Source organism: Hypomesus transpacificus, chromosome 13 (assembly GCF_021917145.1).
Source record: "Hypomesus transpacificus isolate Combined female chromosome 13, fHypTra1, whole genome shotgun sequence".
Classification (NCBI taxonomy): Eukaryota; Metazoa; Chordata; class Actinopteri; order Osmeriformes; family Osmeridae; genus Hypomesus; species Hypomesus transpacificus.
This window is the reverse complement of record NC_061072.1, coordinates 7,256,837-7,275,038: the sequence shown is the minus strand read 5'-3', so window position 1 is coordinate 7,275,038 and position 18,202 is coordinate 7,256,837. Positions and strand designations below refer to the sequence as shown.

Sequence of the window (18,202 nt, the reverse complement as noted above, 5' to 3'; positions counted from 1 at the left end):
GTTTCTGCGGGGACTTAAGACCGTCTTGCTTCATGGGCTACATAGCCTACATAGTAGAGACAATCCCAAAGTTATGGAACTTCAAACAAAACATTTCCGTTACATGAGTTGGCACAAGCAAAAACAAGTCTGTCACTCATTGAGACAATGAAAGCAAGGTGACACAACACAGTGGAATGAACCGAGGCTACCTGTTTGAACGGTCTCATTGTGCTTGGGGAAACGGGTCGTCTTTCCCAATGTTTCGTCTCGGCTACAGGTTTGGCTTGTCCAACCAGATGTGACCGGTTGGAAGTGTGCCGTCATCATAACAGTGAAACATTTATGTCACTGTCTGTATTTATTATTAGAATCAAGAATACGTTTCCCGGAAGGCACGCGGCTCATGTAGACTACGGAAATCAAGTGGTGTTCGGGTTTAGGTGGCCGTGTCAGTGTTAAAGTTTGGGTGTGTGCTATTGTTTGTGATTCCGAAATAAACACAAAAAGCAGATGATGCTGTTACTGGCCCACGGTTAAAGCAGGGACTTAGTATTAACCCGGGAAGACCCAGGTCTCATGTCTAGATAGGAATGGAAAGTGGAGAGCGCGCTGACCGGAATATTGAATAAGCCGCCTACTCTTTCAAACTGTTTGCCCTAGTCACAAGGTTAAGTTGTGATAATGCATCAATTATTGATGTCGTTTAACTTTATATTTTAACAGGTCGTAAAGTGAGAAAAATACGACGCAACATGCTCATTTGGAAAAATCATCCCCCCCCCCCTCCCCTTTTTTTTCTTCTTATTTTCTACTAGTCATCCCTTTATCTCTCTTTAACAAGACTGACTAGTTATGAAATCCCTTTTTATAGGTAATTTATTCCTGGGTAGGTAAGGGTCATTAAGATAGCCAGAACTTGGCTCATCTTATTTTATGTAAGATTCCTTTGAAGGCAGTGCAAGGTCTAGGGCCTGATTTAAAGGCTGCTCACGTTGTGCAACCTGCAGCACAGAATCGAAAACGGTGAACATATTTCTGGCAAAGTGCGTAGGTGTAGCCAGACCTGGTGATCCCTGAGCGAGCAGGGGAGGGGGGGCAGTGTCTCCTGGCATGTGGATGAACATTGGTTCTCAGTGCTAATGTGCCTCCAACCCTGGTTAATCCTCCAGGGTTAAGGTGACATCCTGGCCATGTGGCCCACCAACCTGCTGCCTTCCTGGGGCAGGGGCGCTTGGACACACCATCCCTCTGGTGGAGGTTGTAGACCCCCATCATGGCTGGCCTGGCTGGTCTGGGTTTTAAGAGCTTCAAATCAAATCAGATAAGATTTGTTTAGCCCTTTTGACAAGCAGTGTCACAGAGGTGACAAGCAGTGTTTGAGGGTTAAACAGCGGCGGATCTGACCCTGTCTGAAACCCGTTTGTCTTCCAGGGAAGTGAGGGTTGGCCAGGCGAGTGGTGATATTATTATGGTCTGCCTCTGCCCCCTCCCCTACCACCTCAGGTTTGGAAGGGTTTCCCTGGAGACGCAGGGGGCAGAATGAGCCATTGTGTATTCTGTTTGCCAGAGGGGGGGGGAGGAGAGGGTAGAGAGGAGAGAGACGGGCCAGGGATTCTGCCAAGGATGAAAGGAGAGAAGGCTCTCACGACACGACAAGAAGGCCAGACTGACTCTGGAATACCTACAGCCCTCATCTCACACACACTCCAGAGTTCCATACTCACTGTGTGTGTGTGTGTGTGTGTGTGTCCGTGCTGAGGATTAAAAACCAGTTAGTGTGAAGGAGCACTTCAGTGTGGTTCAGTAATGAAGAGCAGGGTGAAGGAGGGCTCTGGTCGGCAGGCTGTGTTTCAGACTGCGCCGAGCTGCGCCGAGCTATACACTATACTTCCATACGCCCCCAGCATCTGCAACCTCCTCTCTCTCTCTCTCTCTCTCTCTCTCTCTCTCTCTCTCTCTCTCTCTCTCTCTCTCTCTCTCTCTCTCTCTCTCTCTCTCTCTCTCTCTCTCTCTCTCTCTCTCTCTCTCTCTCTCTCTCTCTCTCTCTCTCTCTCTCTCTCTCTCTCTCTCTCTCTCTCTCTCTCTCTCTCTCTCTCTCTCTCTCCTTTCTTCTCCACCCTCCCCTCAGGACAGAGAGCAGGCAGGACTGTACCACTCAGCAGCTGTGTTGTCACTCTTTTACAGACGATCACTCATTAGGTGCTTACCTTAGCCCGACTCCTGTTTTCCTTAACCGCCCTAACCAGGGTCGAAAGAGGGGGGGGAGGGGTTGGGGGAAGAAAGGGGGAGGGGTTAGAGGGATGGGGTGGGAGAGAACCTTAGACCTCCGACTCAGAGCACACGCACACACAGGAATTAATGGTGCGTCAAACCAACGCACCAAATGACACGCGCCTGCTCGCCTAGCCCTCCTGAAACCTCATCTTATCGCCGCTCTCGGCAGGGGATGCAGGAGGACCGTCGATCCGCTCGACTTCATTGATCTGGGCGTAGCGACGACGAGCCCAAGGCAAACAGCACGGGCAGAGACCCCGCGTGAGTCAGTCGGTGATTAAACCTGGACTCCACACCTCGACAAACCTCCTGCAGTCTTTATTACCGTATGTTTCCATGGAGACCTGTATGTTTGGTTCCATGTGGTGACTACCTGATGGTGACAGAACTCAAATCACCTTAAGAATACATGCACACACACACACACACACACAAACATATGCACACCCTCTCTCCACACACTCTTAGAACCCTTTTGTAACAGGAAAACAGACTGAGTTGCGATAGTGTATCCCGGTGTAGCTCTCTCTGTGGGTCCCAGCCAGAGGCGGCAACCTCAAATCAGTCTAATGGCACTTTCACTCAGAAATAAAGAGAATCTGGAAGATTTATTCATAATCTGGGGCATGGCCGAGATTATAACTGCATTTAGTGCAAGTAATAATGAGAGTAGCTTTGAAGCACGTGAATGTTTGTGTGTGTGTGCGAAGGAGAGGGACGAGAGGGCGAGAGCCTGAGAGATTAAAGAGAAAGAGTGAATGGCTTGTTATGTACCAGTCTTTGTCAATGAATTTGAGAGCCTTTCAGAAGTAATGCAGCTAAACGGCCTGTCCATAGACGTCTGTCATTCACCAGACAGCCATTGTTTGTGCTATTGTGTGTGTTTGTGTGTTTTGCATGCCACAGGGGTACGTGACATAGGCAGAGAGTTTGTTGTACCATAAATGTTCAGACATGTCAGTGTTGGGGAGGGAGGGGAAACCGGCTAGGCAGTGGTGCTGTCTGATTTGGTTAGAGGCACTGTGTGTACACACACAAGCACTTATACGCACGCAGGCACAACTACACACACACACTCACACACATGTTTAGATAAAGTCCTTCTCACACATACTCACACGCATACAAACTTTCTTTCAAACGCACACACACACTCAAACTCACACTCACACACACACACACTGGCAGGTGGCTTGAGCAGTGCAGCTGGCAGTTGAAGCCAACCCCAGAATGGATGGAGGAACACCTCCACGATCAGCAGAAACCACTTCCTGTCCTCTGTAACGCGTTGCCATAGTGACGGGGAGTCCTGTCGCTGTCGAAAACGGGCACAGCCCGTGGGGCGGGTGTTTTGTCAGCCTGTATTTGTAGAGCGACAGACAGAAAAGATGGTAGATAGGAACAGTCTGTGTGATATTATCATACTGTATTTGACAGTATGTATGTATATCATATTATCAGAATAAGCCTGTGGGTGAGGAGGGGTGAGGAGTCAGAACAGGCCTGGGGGGGTGAGGAGGGGTGAGGAGTCAGAACAGGCCTTGGGGGTGAGGAGGGGTGAGGAGTTGAGGAGCCTGTTTCTTAAACACTGTCTGTTCCACATACAAGTTAACACTGTTGACTAAGTCTGAGGGACCACACAAACACACACACATACATAACCTTGATGTACTGACGTCACCTGTGTCTTTCTATATCTCTCTTTGTTGACTCCTGTGGGGTTTATCTCTGTTAACTTCCTGTTATGTGGGGTTCATCTCTGTTGACTTCCTGTCAGGTGGGGCATGCAGTGCTAGGCTGGCAGTCTCCTGGTGGATGATTATCAGAGCTGTTGTGAAAGTGTGAAGTTCAAGGATGTTCACTCCTAGTTATCTACTAGTTCATCCTCAAGGTTCCCCTCTGTCACTCTAAGACCAGACATAATCTTCAGTCGCGTACCAAACACTACCCCGCCCGCTTACAGACCTGTGACCCTATTCCCCTCCCCCTCTATCCTCCACCCACCCCCTTTTTTCTCTATCCCTGCCCCACCCATGTCTCTCACTTCTTCTGTTTTCTGGTTTTAACTGCTGGCTCAGTAGAGATGTTCACATCATTATGAACTTTGTGGTTTTCCGGCATGATGCTCTCAACGCATGAAGAGATAGAGAAAGGCCAAGAGAGAGAGAGAGGCCAAGAGAGAGAGAGAGAGGCCAAGAGAGAGAGAGAGGCCAAGAGAGAGAGAGAGAGAGGCCAAGAGAGAGAGAGAGAGAGAGGCCAAGAGAGAGAGAGAGAGGCCAAGAGAGAGAGAGAGGCCAAGAGAGAGAGAGAGAGAGGCCAAGAGATAGAGAGGCCAAGAGAGAGAGAGGCCAAGAGAGAGAGAGGCCAAGAGAGAGAGAGGCCAAGGGAGAGAGAGGCCAAGGGAGAGAGAGGCCAAGAGAGAGAGAGGCCAAGAGAGAGAGAGGCCAAGAGAGCGAAAGAGAGAGAGGTAGAGAGAGGCATGGAGAGTGATAGATAGTGAAATTAGAGTAGGCAGGGGAGCCAGAGTGATGTTTCAGACTAAGCTGTTCCACGGCGAGGACAGGTGTGTGTGTGTGTGTATGGATGCACTTGGGAGTGTGATCAGAACTAGGACTCTCTAAGTACCAACATGTCAGCTACCAGTGCAACAATAATAATATCTAAACTACAGTTGGATCACGGAGGCAGTGCTCTGTGCACCCCCACCCCTTCACACAAACACCACACACACCCTCTCAGACTGAAGTGTGCCAGATGGCTGTTGCGTGCAGCCCGGTGAGGCCTGCAGTTTCATGGACGCTCGTTTGCGATCATCTACGTCTCAGCCAATCACACAACACCGCTTCCAGGAAGTGGACACACACACACAGGAAGTGTGAGGGACATGGAGTCTCTCAGCAGCCAGGCCGTGTTGTATGAAAATAAAAGATCATATAGAAGCCACATATCAGTGGTGCATGTAGAAGGCAGAGCAGGAACCGCAGGTTTTAGTAATGTGGAGGAAGACACTGCTGGAGGTAATGCACACCGCAGAGACACTCCTATTGACCGGCTCCACATGCTGGACAGACCAGTTCACCTCATCTGACTTTTCCCCTAGTTTAAGAGAGGAGGTGACACACCGCCTTGAATTCCTCTCCTCCCCCCTGTTCCTCCTCTCCCTCCGTTCCTCCAGCCCCCCTGCCGGTTCCTGTCTCATCGCCCAGGCTCCAGCCCTCAGGGGGCCCTGGGAGGCCTCGCCGGCTGACAATGACAGCCTTTGTCCCGGGGAGAGAGAGAGGGCTGAGCCCCTGATCTCCAGCCAGCTGTCCTGGAGGCCTGGATGGGCCCTAAACACCAGCTCCAGAGAGATGCCTCCCCCCTCTCTCTGTCTGTCTCTCTCTCTGTCTGTCTGTCAGGTAGAAGGGTGGGGAGAAAGAGGAGGTTGGGAGAAAGAGAGCGAGTAAGAGGGGAGGGGAGAGAGAGGTATTATCACTTTACACTTTTCTCTTGGCACACGTTCATCAAGTCCTTCTCTGACCCTCAAGGGCTAACTGAACTGGCTCTGAAAGAGAGAGTGATGGAGGGAGACATAGATGGAGAGAAAGGGATAGAGAGAGAGCAAGAGAGAGCGATTGGGTGAGAGAGAGGGATAGAAAGAGAGCACGAGAGAGAGAGATAGAAGGATCTAGAGAGAGAGAGGGGGATATGTGTCGGTGTTCTCCTCTAAGCCCATGGCAGAGTCTCCTCCCCCACAGTGAGCTAACAGGATTAGAGAGCTAGGTGGCTACGCGGTTTCTGCCAGAGGCCAGGATGGGCCCAACCACATACCCTCCACAGAAATTCTGTGACATCGCCTTAAAGAAGACCCTCATCATGCCAGCGCTGCTTGCTCACACAGAACCAAACAAAGCCAGTATAACGCCGCCCCGAGTGATGCTACAGAGCATGCCGGCGTTTTAGAATCATAGGTGTGACGTCTACGCCGTTGCTAGTGTGTGTCGTCCCTCCATGCCAGCTCTCTCTTTCACACAGACAGGATTTGGCTCTGTGTCTACCTCCGCTGCCGGCTTCATGCTGGGACAACGATGACTGTTCATACCTCGTATGCCGAACTGTGAGGCGGCGTGAAGGCCCAACATTTCCGCCGTGAACAGACTGTGTAGAAGGGGTCCAAGATGGCCGTCACCAGGAGGCGCTGACTCACCTGGCTGGAGGTGTGTGTCGTCGATGCCCATTAGGGTAGAGATCGTTTTTATCGTATTTGCAGTGTCATTATTTTATGGGCAGGAAGATAAGATAGTCTTGACCTACTTCCATCAGCACTTTAACCAGCTGCATGTGTTCAATGTGTGATATAATTTCAATAGGTACTTTAGCCGAAGCTCTTATCCAAAGTGACAGGGGGATTTGAACCTGCGACCCCTTGATCTGAAGTCAAATGCTCTACCACTGAGATGTACCAGGCAGAACCAGACTGACCCAGCCAGAACCATGCAGACACATGCAGAAGCAGCAAAGCACGTCGATGTTTCTGTTCTGTTTAAGCAATCATGAACTATCTTGGGATTTCATAAACTGCTGGATTCGTCGGAAAGACTTGGCGAGACACCCTGGGCAGGGCGAGAGGGACAAAGGTCGCTGTTAAAGAGTGAAACGCTTGGTAATGATTAACTACAGAGCGTGATAAGACTGGCTGTATGTGGGGTTATCAGCTGGCTAGAGACACAGGGAAGAGGGCTGTGTATGAGGTTATCAGCTGGCTAGAGACAAAGGGAAGAGGGCTGTGTCTGAGGTTATCAGCTGGCTAGAGACACAGGGAAGAGGGCTGAATGAGAGATTATCATGTGGAGAAATGGAGGAGGGCTGTGTGCAGGGTTATCACCTGGCTAGAGACACAGAGAGGAGGGCTGTATGAGGGCTGTATTTGAGTCGTCGATGACGCATTCTCTGTCCTGGTACAGCTTGGGTAACACCCTAACCCTCTAGTCGTAAGGCTTTCATTGACTTAATGCCTTATCTGGTCGTCTTTATCTTGGCGTCTCTCTCTCCCTCTCTCTCTCTCTCTGTCGCTCATTCTTCCCCTTCTGCCTTAATGTAGGGTTCTCTAAATAGGACTTTAACTGATGGTGGACACGCACTGTCCCATCGTAACCCTGCCTCACCCTAACCCTGCCTCACCATAACCCTGCCTCACCATAACCCTGCCTCACCATAACCCTGCCTCACCAGACACACCTAAATCTCTTGTCGCTTATCGTGCTGGTCTGTTTCACAGACCAGTGTTTCTCAGTTGTTTCCGGGGGCAGCCATTGCTGTGAGAGTTCTGCTTTTCCCCCTCCCTCCTTTCACATACTCCAGGGTTGTTGACAGAAAAGGGAAGTTGCTCTCACTCTCTCTGAAACTCGGGAACTTTGGAGATTAATCTGTAGAGGTTACTGAATCACCATTACAATCATGGTAATTACTTGTTATTTGATTGTTGGGTTCAAAGACTGAGGTGGTTTTCGGTTGGTTGTATCTTGTCTATATCTGTTCCAACCGGGTGTGTCTCTGGTCTGGTTCTAGATCCAACCAGGTGTGTCTGGTGTGGTTGTAGACCTTGCTAGGTGGGGACTGATTCTAGGTCAGACCAGGTGTATGTGAAACAGGTGTGTGACCAAGTGTGTGTGTGTCTGCAGGACTCCAAGCCAGAGTTGCGCCCCCGGCTGTGTCGTATGAAGAAGGGATCGACAGGCTACGGCTTCAACCTCCACAGTGACAAGAACAAGCCTGGCCAGTACATCCGAGCTGTGGACGCCGCCTCACCTGCAGAGAAGGCAGGCCTGCGGCCCCAGGACAAGATCATACAGGTGGGTCTCCATCACACACACACACATGTCGGTTTTTCTATCCTAGTGGGGCCCGACCGTTCGCTTTCTTTCAAAATGGTCATTGCTAACCCCTAACCCTTTAAAGGAAGGCTAACCCTGACACTGATTTTAACCCTAAAACCCCTTGAAAAAGCATTTGAAGTTAGGGGGTCTAGCAAAAGGGCCCCACAAGGTCAGGTTTTTCATGTTTTTACATTATTTATAGGACAGTTGGTCCCCGCAAAGGTAGTTAAACAAGACCACATGGGTCACACACACACATATCGTACATACACAGGGATCCTATATGCACACGCCTTATATCCATACATATAATTTATACTGTACGTACACACACATGCAGATGCACGTTGTATACACACACACGTGTTGTTTACCAAGGTGTGGTATTTTTTTGGCAGCTGGCGTGTGTGTAGTAATCTCCTTACATCAGACTGGAGTGGGAACGTGTGTGTGTGTGTGTGTGTGTGTGCGTGTGTGTGTGTGTGTGTTTGATTGTACTATGAAGAGAACAACAGCCTCCACTCCAGCCAGCACACTCCTTATCGAGGTTGTCATGTGGTATTAAGACTCGGTAATCCACTCGGTCTGTCTGGGGTGCAGAGACAACAGGCCAACAGGGCTGGGGGGAGGAGGGTGGCAGGTAGGAGGGGTGAAGGGGGGGGCAGGTAGGAGGGCAGATGGGGGGGGGGGCAGTGTGTTAGACTTATTTATTTTATTAAACATCCAGTGTTTATGCATATTAGGCACTATTTAGACGCTAGCATAGGAAGTACCCCATACACACATATACACATTCAAAGTGGTATCAAGGGTGTGTGTGTGTGTGTGTGTATAAGGGCTCTGTTGTTTGGTGCGGGGAGTGTGGGAGTGTGTGAGATTCCAGACTATCCCCACCTCCCACTGGAATTCCTCAGACTCTGGAGACAGACACACACACACACTCACACATAAGAAACCGGAGGTCTTTTACTCCTCTGTAACATCACATTCCTGTCCTACATGTGTACATGCTAATGAACCCCAGAATCAGGGTCACTGTGCTCCTGAGTAGTGGGAGGCTGACATTCTCTCCCTCTCTTTTTCTCATCTCCCCCCCCCCCCCCCCCCCCCCCCCCCCCACCACCATTTTTTCCCTCACACCCTTCCTTCCATCCTCACGTTCTCCGTCAACCATCTCGCCCTCCCTCCGCCCCGCCCTCCCTCCGCCCCGCCCTCCCTCCGTCCCGCCCTCCCTCCATATGTGTCTTTCTACCCCCTCCCCCAGGTGAACGGTGTGGCGGTGCAGGACATGCAGCACTCGGAGGTGGTTGGGGCCATCAAGACTGGGGGGGCGGAGACCAGTCTGCTGGTGGTAGACGCAGAGACGGAAGCCTTCTTCAAGAGCTGCAACGTCCAGCCCACCGAAGCCCACCTCACCGGTACAACGCACTCAGATATACGCACACAGATATGTACACACACACACTCAGATATATATAAATACACACACATACACACATACAAACTTACACCCACACACAGCTGGCTGAAGAGGGTAATGATTAAACGGGGAGGAATAGGCTGGCCATGGCAACTGTGTCCACAGTAACCAAGCAGAGGGGAGGAAGTTCCGGGTTTGACAAGTGTGTTCAGTTACTGTTTCAAACAGACTTGTTTGTTTGAGAAGAAACACAAACACAACAAGGCATTTTATTCCATCTGATCGTCAAACCAACGTATACTTACCCTATAATGATTCTAGCCTGAATTGACTACAAAGCGGCCAGTGATCTCTCACTAGTGAGGTAACTTCAACCCAATTTTAGATATTTTTCTATGAACATATAGTGGCTATAAACATTTTGATAACATTTTAAAGGATAACAATATTCTAATATCAAGTCTTGAGCAATGAGAGTCAAACAGTCATGTACTACTGAGGGACAATGTTTTTTATTTTGTAAAAGTTTAAACACTGAATTTATTAAGTTACTTACTGTGGAAAATAACTTGTCAATTTACAATTTTTTCCTCCAAAAATAAACCCTCTTAAATGCTCAAGCCACATATGCTAGCCTGTATAGGTAGCTGTCGGCTAGCTTGTCAAAAGTCCCACTGTATAGTATTGCAATCGAAATGCGCACTAATTCTCCAATTCAAAATTCTTGTGAAATTCACCTCGTCTAAGGGATTATGTTAGCCAAATACTGGATATTAACCATCCATAAATATGTGCCAAATGTCTGTCTGATTTTGCACTCCTAACTCACTCATTGAAGGTGCACAACAGTACAAAGGTATAGGGAAAGCATGACATGGATTTCAGGAGAAATAGGTTTTGTTAATGTCTAGTGTAAGGCAAGACGAATGGATTTGGGAAATGGACCGGCCAGGATTTGATATGTTTGGAGCTGGAAAGAAAGACGTACTAACAGTCACATGGATATTGCCCACATAATCATACAAGGTGGACGTGTGCCCCTGTTCCCCCATAGAATTATGCCTATGACACACACACGCATACACGTACACACACATGCACACACACACAGACTGGTCACCTGACTGGCTGCTCTCTGTTCTTCCAGGACCCCTGCCTCAGCCAGCAGTAACCAATGGAGGAGCGTCAAAACCTGTGGTAAGGAGTGTGTGTGCGTGTGTGTGTGTGTGTGTGTGTGTGTGTGTGTGTGTGTGTGTGTGTGTGTGTGTGTGTGTGTGTGTGTGTGTGTGTGAGAGAATGGCATTTGTGTCCATCCCTTCAGGCCAGCAGCGTGATGCTCAAAGTGTTCTTATTGATAATGATATCTCCTCTTTCTCACCATTTTCACTCGCTATACACACAGACACACAGACACACAAACATACACACGCACCAACAGACACATACATACACAAACACAGAAATTGGCACTCTCCACTCCAAGATTAGCTAGGTGTCCTCCACAGAGAGCGTCCCAGGAAAAGCCCTACTTATCCTCTGTTGACATTCCTGCGATTACCAGGAGGGTCTGCTCAATGTTAGCTCGAGCATTGAGAAGTTTATCTGCTGTCCAGGACTGACACGCACACGCACACACGTACACACACACACACAGTCCAGCTATTTACTCAGTTTCAGTGGTTTTGGCAAGGTTGGAGTCCAGCTAGTGCTCCATGGCATTCTGGAAAGAAAGAGAGAGGAGAAAAAAAGAAGTGTTTGTCAGAGATGACATCACCAGTGACCCTTCACCATGGCAACCAGCGCTGTGGACAGTGGGCCAGTGTGCTCTCTCCCCTGGAGGATCCTGGGATTGAAACTCCCACAATTCCTGGTGCCAGCATGAGATTACTAACAAGGCTAATTAACTCCCGCCTGACGGGGGCGGAGCCAGCCGGCTGTGAACATGCAGTTACAACTGTGCCTTTAGCTCATCCAATCAGATCGAGGGATGACCCTTATGGCCGAGAAAAGACGTTGATCAACGGGTCACAGAGAATAACACCCAGGAAGTCTTACATGAGTGACGAGTGTCAGGGCTGGGCTGCATAGTGCACTACCCCCAAGTGGTGGTGCAGTGGTATAGCCTGTGCTGCCCCCTGGTGGTGGTAGCTGGTAGTCTGAGTTGATGTGTTTGAGCTGCCCTTGGTGGTAATAGGTGGTGCAGTCTGCCCCCCCTGGTGGTAATAGTTGGTGCAGTCTGCCCCGTGGTGGTAATAGTTGGTGCAGTCTGCCCCCTGGTGGTGGTAGGTGGTGCAGTCTGCCCCCTGGTGGTGGTAGGTGGTGCAGTCTGCCCCCTGGTGGTGGTAGGTGGTACAGTCTGCCCCCTGGTGGTGGTAGGTGGTGCCGATTCCTTGTGGTGGCTGGCTGAGCTCAGGTGTGTTGTGCTGCAGGTGAACGGAGCGCCTGTGGAGGAGCCAAAGCCCAAGGTGTCAGTCAGCTCCTCGTCCTCCACCACCTCCTCCAACACCTCCCTCCCTGCCGTCGTCAGCTCCGCCCCTCCGCCAGCGGAGGTGAGAACCCAGGTGACCCCTCCTCCTCCCTCCCTCCCTCTGCCCCCCCCACTCCTCCCTCCCCAACCCTGAGCTAATGTCTTCACATTCTTACCTGTTTCCTGGAAGTCGGAAGAATCAATGATTTGATTGTTCTGTATGTGTTTCTCTGTGTGTGTGTGTGTGTGTGTTAGGTGGCGAGAGCTCCAGAGCCCAGCCTGAAGGCTGAGAGCGGGGAGCCAGGTCTGGATCTGGGTCTGTCTCTGGCGCAGGCCAAGGAGAAAGCCAGGCAGAAACGAGCCGCCAAGAAGGCCCCTCAGATGGACTGGAGCAAGAGGAACGAGCTCTTCAGCAACCTGTAGACCCTCCCTTCCCTCCCTTCATCTCCCTTCAGTCATCCCTCTTGTCCCTCCCTCAGTCTGTCTTTGTCTCTCTGTCTGTCTTTCTCTCTCTCCCTCAGCCTCTCCCTCAGTCTCTCTCCCCCTTTCTTTGGACGGCCTGACGTCATGAAGGAAGCTGTAAATGAATGTCCACCTCCTTTGTTGTGCTCAAATATTTTATCACACACACACACACACACTCACACTCACACACTCACACACTTGCCAACCAACACATAAAGCAGTGTTATGTTTTTCATGATTCCGTGATTGCCATCACTTGCTAATTTAGGGGGCCGTCCTCATCGTTATGTAAGATTGTTGACATGTAGCTCTGAAGGGTAATGATTTAAAATGTCCAAATATATTGTAATTAAGATGAGATTAAAGCTGACGCATAATTTATTCTGTCAGGCAGAATACAAAGCTTGAGGATGCAGGGAAAACGAGGGTAAAGTGATGAGTATTTAATGTAGTGATAGAATGTATCCACTTAGTATTGTGAATAGAGATGTGTATGATTTGAAAGTTGTCCTTATTCGATCGGAAGTCTGATAAACGGCCGGTTGTAAGGCTTTTGTTCTTAAATGACTTTGTCACGACAGTCAATATATATTGGTGATGCATTCATCCCAGGTCCAGTTGGATAGTTTTCAGAATGACCAAACAGATGCATGACAGTGTGTGCCTCCTACCAGTGCTTTCATATCGGTTCCAAGTTTGTCAGACTACCTTTGTGATTGGTGATGTCACAGACCAGGCTGTGCTAGTGATGCCCCAGGCACGCATGTGACAGAGCCAGACAGAGCCACCGTTCCGAGTGTCACCATGACAGGAAGTCTTGTCCTCCACTCTGAAGGTTCTAGAACCCCCGTGTAGTTCCGGGTGATCGTTCCGGAGTAACCCTCCTGCTGTTCTTATGATACTGTGAGCATTTCTGAACACCTGTGTCCGGAGTCGTCCCCCTCCCCCCTCCTCGTTATCACAATCACAACTTAACCGTTGGCCTGTCCAGTGTCCTAGCATGTTCTAAAGAGAAAAAATACATGAGATGAGATTATTTTTCATAAAGGTTTTCTTTTTATTAGATTTGTACATAAATGATATCAGAGGAAAAGTGTCATTTGAAGCGTATTGTGGAGGAGTCTGTCGAGGGGGTACAGGACACTCTGGGGTCCCGGTTACCATGGGAGACGCCGGGGGCCCTCCAGGTCACCCTGGACACGCTACTGTACTCGATTGTACTCGACTGTACTCTCTGCTTGGAAGGGCACCGATGAGGAATAATAAAACATTTGGGAATCAACTGTGTTCTTGACTGATATCTTGTTCTGCTTGTGTGCCTCTACTGTGAACAAGGAGGGACATAAAAGGAAAAGCCATTCAGCCATGCTAGTGTCTGTGTCACTGCACAGCTGACTGGAGGCCCGGAGACTATCAGTAAACAAGTAGACAGCCTATAAAACTCTTCTGACAAGCAACTGGAAGGAGGTTTTGTTGTTGCTGCTGTAGAATGAGTTTCTGGGGAAATGTTTTCAGGGTGTAATGAAGGTCAGACAAGTCCTGTTCTGTCTGAGATGTTTCTGGTAGTCACACTGGTAGGGAGGGGGGAGGAGTGGGGGGGGGGGGGGGGTTCTTATAGTAAATCCTATTTCTTAGGAGCCCTGAGGCTACGGTTTCCAAACCGTCCAACTTTCCAGAAGCGTTATGAGAAACCCCAGATCTGACCTCCCCGTCTCAAACGATACCTCCTCTCTCGCTCTCTCCCTGAGGGCCACAGCTCTCAGAAAACACTGCTTCGTTTCTCCTGTATACTGACCAGACTAGAATCACAATCCAACATGTTCTGAGAGCATGGAGGTCTGAAGGTTCTAGAACTGCTAGAAGCTCTGGATGAACGCATTTTCCTTTGTTCCTTTAAATTCAGGAGTATATTGCAACATATATAACATCTTACTCAGTAATATAACAATTAAAGAGTACTTATAATATCACAACAGAATTGTGATAACTATAACGGTAACATCGAACAAAATACTTCCAAACAGATAAAATATAGAATATCAAATGTTAATATATTTACAATTTCTGTCTATTTTCATGACACTAATTTGGACATTAGTGTAAGTTCTCCTTCAGGTACAAATGAGCTAAGTAGAAACATGACTCAGTCATTTAGAGATGAAAGACTATCTCTGTCACATAGAGGCTATCTCAGCTTGGACACCATTGACACAACACATGAGGACAATAATATACTTTAGCTAAACTATTACAATATTATATTTACTGTTATACAATTAGTTTTGTAAAAAATTATGGACCCTTTTTCACTTTGGTGGTGGAACAATTCATCCCCAAACATAAGATGAGAGGAATGCCACTTGTGTCACGCACAAACACACAAATCCTGACAGATGAAATCTCAGGGCCTTGTATAGCTGGGAGTCTTTTGTTATGATGCCATATCTGTAGTGCAGGCTTTGATCCAAGCTCATGGGGAAAGTCCCTATGTGTGAGTGAATGAGTGCGTGTGAGAAAGAACATGTGTGTGTATGTGCGTGTGTGTGATGGGGTGAGTGAATGTGTGTGTGCCTGCGCGCGTGTGTGGTGGATCTTTCTACACACCTCCTTTTCTTATAATTTCCTCTGAATTTCAACTGATGCATTTAGCCCAGGGACACACCTGCGACTGCTGTTGTTGGAGCATGAACAGAGAGGAACAGACGCTCGCATGCACACACATGCACACACATGCACACACATAAACACACACATCTCTTTCATATTGCGTTCTGAAGAAGCCGCTAGAACCAGGTCTTCTCTGAGAGGAGGAGGAGGGGCAGCAGGAGGAGGAGGGGCAGGAAGGCTTCAGTCCAGCATGGCGTCCAGCTGGTCAGCCAGGTCATCAAACATGTTTCCGATGTCGTCGAGAATGTTCCCTGCTGCCTCCACGGTCCTGCTACCAGTATCAACACACACACAGTGTTAGAACCTTTGTGTGCATGTGTGTGAGAAAGCCAGTATATATTATATATATATATAAGTACCGTGAGTGTATACAGTATATATACTGTGTATATATATATGTATATATATATATATGAGTGTGTGAGTGTGTGTGTGTCTACCAGTCATCCTGGGCCAGCTTCTTCTCCACCACCTTCAGCGCTGCCTCCAGAGAGGTGCTGGTCTCATCTATCCTCTGCTGGGCCAGGACTTCCGAGCAGGCCCCTGCAGCCTGGGCCTTTCCTGCTCCCCCGGCCCAGCCCAAAGGCTCCGTCTGGGGGTAGCAGGCTGGGGAGCTGAAAGCAACACTCTGGACCATGTTTACAGACAGACCTGAGCACCGGGCTGTGAGGGCCAACAGAGAGAGGAGAGAAGTATTAGAATAGTGCACACATTTGTATAGATGTGTGTGTGTGTGTATTGAATAGATTGCAATATTTCCAACAGATAAAAAAGCAATTTGTGGGGGTCGGTCACCCGTGTCAGACCGGGGGGGGGGTCAAAATATTTCCTTTTTTAATAATTTGTTACACAAAACGTTATTATATTAAATATTAATAACATATTATTCACACCTTCAATAAATCCCCACGCCCAACCCAAAATCCATACATTTAACATCCTATACAAAATTCACACCCCATTCAAGTCCTATCTGCCAGAAACCAAAGAATAGAAATGAGTTCCCTTGTCCTGAGACTTGCTTTCTTACCTGCCTGTTTCTATTTAAAATATAACATTTATAAAACATTTATTTATTTTTATGTTGATTGATGTGGGAAACACAGGATAGATACACAGATGTGTGTGTACACAGCATAGATATGTATCTGTGTATTGAATAGATGCATGTGTGTACACAGTATAGATGTGTGTGTGGCTATTGAATATATGTGTGTGTACAGTATAGATGTGTATCTGTGTATTGAATAGATGCATGTGTGTACACAGTATAGATGTGTGTGTGGCTATTGAATATATGTGTGTGTACAGTATAGGTGTGTGTGTACAGTATAGATGTGTGACTGTGTGTGTGTGTTACCTGGGGCAGGAGACGTGCTGAGTGGCTTGTGAGGAGCAGCTGATCTGGGAACAGCAGAGGCAGTCTTCTCTGCAGAGTCTGGTACACGCCTATGTGTGTTCATCTGTGTGTTGCCAGGTTTGGACATGAGTCTGTGTGGCTGTGTGTTGCCAGGTTTGGACGTGAGTGTGTGTGGCTGTGTGTTGCCAGGTTTGGACGTGAGTGTGTGTGGCTGTGTGTTGCCAGGTTTGGACATGAGTGTGTGTGGCTGTGTGTTGCCAGGTTTGGATGTGAGTGTGTGTGGCTGTGTGTTGCCAGGTTTGGACGTGAATGTGTGAGGTTGTGTGTTGCCAGGTTTGGAAATGAGTGTGTGTGGCTGTGTGTTGCCAGGTTTGGACATGAGTGTGTGAGTCAGTTGACTGTCTGCTTTACGAATAGCTGTTTGTGGTGTTGATATAGAATAGGCTGAGTTAGCTGTAGTTGTTGTTGTCGTCATGGAGACATTGTTGTTGAGCGGGTTGGGTGGAGGTCCAGAGGCCAGCGCCGGCCTCGGGCCTCTCCCCAGGGAGACCAGCCTCTGGAGGTCCTGGCTGGGCCTCGCAACCCTGACGACGTCCCCCTCGCTCCCCCCGTCTCCCCTGGCGTGTGTGTGGAAGCCGTTGGTCCGGTCATGTGTGTGTGAGTGTGTGTGTGAGTGTGTGTCGTCTCCGCCCGTCTCGTCTTGCATGTGCGTGTCTCTGAGCTTGTGCCGTCGTTTGACCGTGTCGGACTCCTTCAGGTTGAACTCCAGAGCCTTGGAGGCCTGGCCGGTCTTTGGGTCTTCTGGTGAAGCCTGAGGCTGGATTTCAGCCTCTCCCCGACAGCCTGCCTCCACCCTGGGCCTCTGCTTGATGGTCAGGTTCCCGTCTTCGGCGAAAAGGTAGGTTCTCACTGGAGCTAGTGTTGGTGGACGTCCCCGAAGAGCTTTCTGCTACTAAATTGCTTGTCCTCCCTTTCTCCTTGTCCTCTGTTGGTCTCTCTGTACCTCTTTCTCTCCTTCCTCCCTCTTTCCCTCCCTCCGTTCTCTCGCTCCTCCTCAAGCCGGCCAGCCCCAGGACGGGCAGATGTCTGGGGGAGGCAGGGGGGGAGAGAGGGGGGAGGGTCCTGCCTCTTGGTGGGACTCCCTCCGCTCCCCTCCAGTCTGGCAGCGATGGTCCTCACGCTCCCCACGCTCTCACTCTCCACCGCCGGCCCCACCCCCACCTCGCCTCCCGATTGGCCGGCCGAGCCGCCGCTCACGGAGCTCATCCTCTTGGGCGGCGGCGGGGGCGGTCCCTTGCGTCGGCAACGCACGGCGAAGGAGTGGCTTCGGCTGATGTTTCGCTGGGCGCCGGGGTGGAAGCCCGCGCCCCGGACGACGACCCAGCGTAGCGTACGACGGCAAGGTTGCCGCGGCGGCGGAGTCGGCCGCCCCCTCGTCGTCCTCGTTCTCCCCGTCCGACACGGCGTGGCGCGTCAGGCTCTGCGAGCGCTTCCAGCCAGCTGCCCTGGGGCCCGGGAAGGCCTCGGCTGCAGCCTGGGGGCTTGGGTAGGCCGCGCAGGCCCAGATCGGAGGGCCCTGCCTGGGTGTGCAGGTAGCTGAAGCCCCTCTGGGAGGGGGAGGCCTGCGGAGAGGGAGAGGGGGGGGAGGAGAGGGGCAGGGGGTGGGGCTGGTAGAGGCGCCCAGGGGCCTGGCAGGGCCGGGGTTTGGCGGG

The 18,202-nt window shown here is 49.9% G+C and overlaps 2 protein-coding genes across 3 annotated transcripts in view; one reads left to right on the top strand and one right to left on the bottom strand.

Annotated features, from left to right (window-relative positions):
- Positions 1 to 2,569: 2,569 nt before the first annotated feature.
- On the top strand, positions 2,570 to 13,745 carry LOC124475289 (Na(+)/H(+) exchange regulatory cofactor NHE-RF1-like). Of its 2 annotated transcripts, none has more exons than XM_047031778.1 (6): positions 2,570 to 2,635; positions 7,917 to 8,087; positions 9,376 to 9,529; positions 10,679 to 10,728; positions 11,961 to 12,080; positions 12,254 to 13,745. In XM_047031778.1, the coding sequence occupies exons 1-6, from the start codon at positions 2,585 to 2,587 to the stop codon at positions 12,419 to 12,421; spliced, it is 714 nt and encodes a 237-aa protein (XP_046887734.1). In that variant the 5' UTR covers positions 2,570 to 2,584; the 3' UTR covers positions 12,422 to 13,745. The 2 variants fall into 2 exon arrangements, with proteins under 2 accessions (XP_046887734.1, XP_046887735.1); XM_047031779.1 differs by lacking the exon at positions 2,570 to 2,635 and adding an exon at positions 7,592 to 7,695 and having other exon boundaries at positions 11,961 to 12,092.
- Positions 13,746 to 14,261: 516 nt separating this feature from the next.
- Positions 14,262 to 18,202, bottom strand: part of LOC124475838 (caskin-2-like) — a 29,579-nt gene continuing 25,638 nt past the window's right edge. Inside the window, 8 exon segments of the mRNA XM_047032679.1 lie at positions 14,262 to 15,401; positions 15,571 to 15,793; positions 16,491 to 16,659; positions 16,810 to 17,385; positions 17,387 to 17,603; positions 17,605 to 17,850; positions 17,852 to 18,021; positions 18,023 to 18,202. Coding sequence (XP_046888635.1) covers positions 15,311 to 15,401; positions 15,571 to 15,793; positions 16,491 to 16,659; positions 16,810 to 17,385; positions 17,387 to 17,603; positions 17,605 to 17,850; positions 17,852 to 18,021; positions 18,023 to 18,202 — 1,872 coding nt within the window. The 3' untranslated portion in view covers positions 14,262 to 15,310.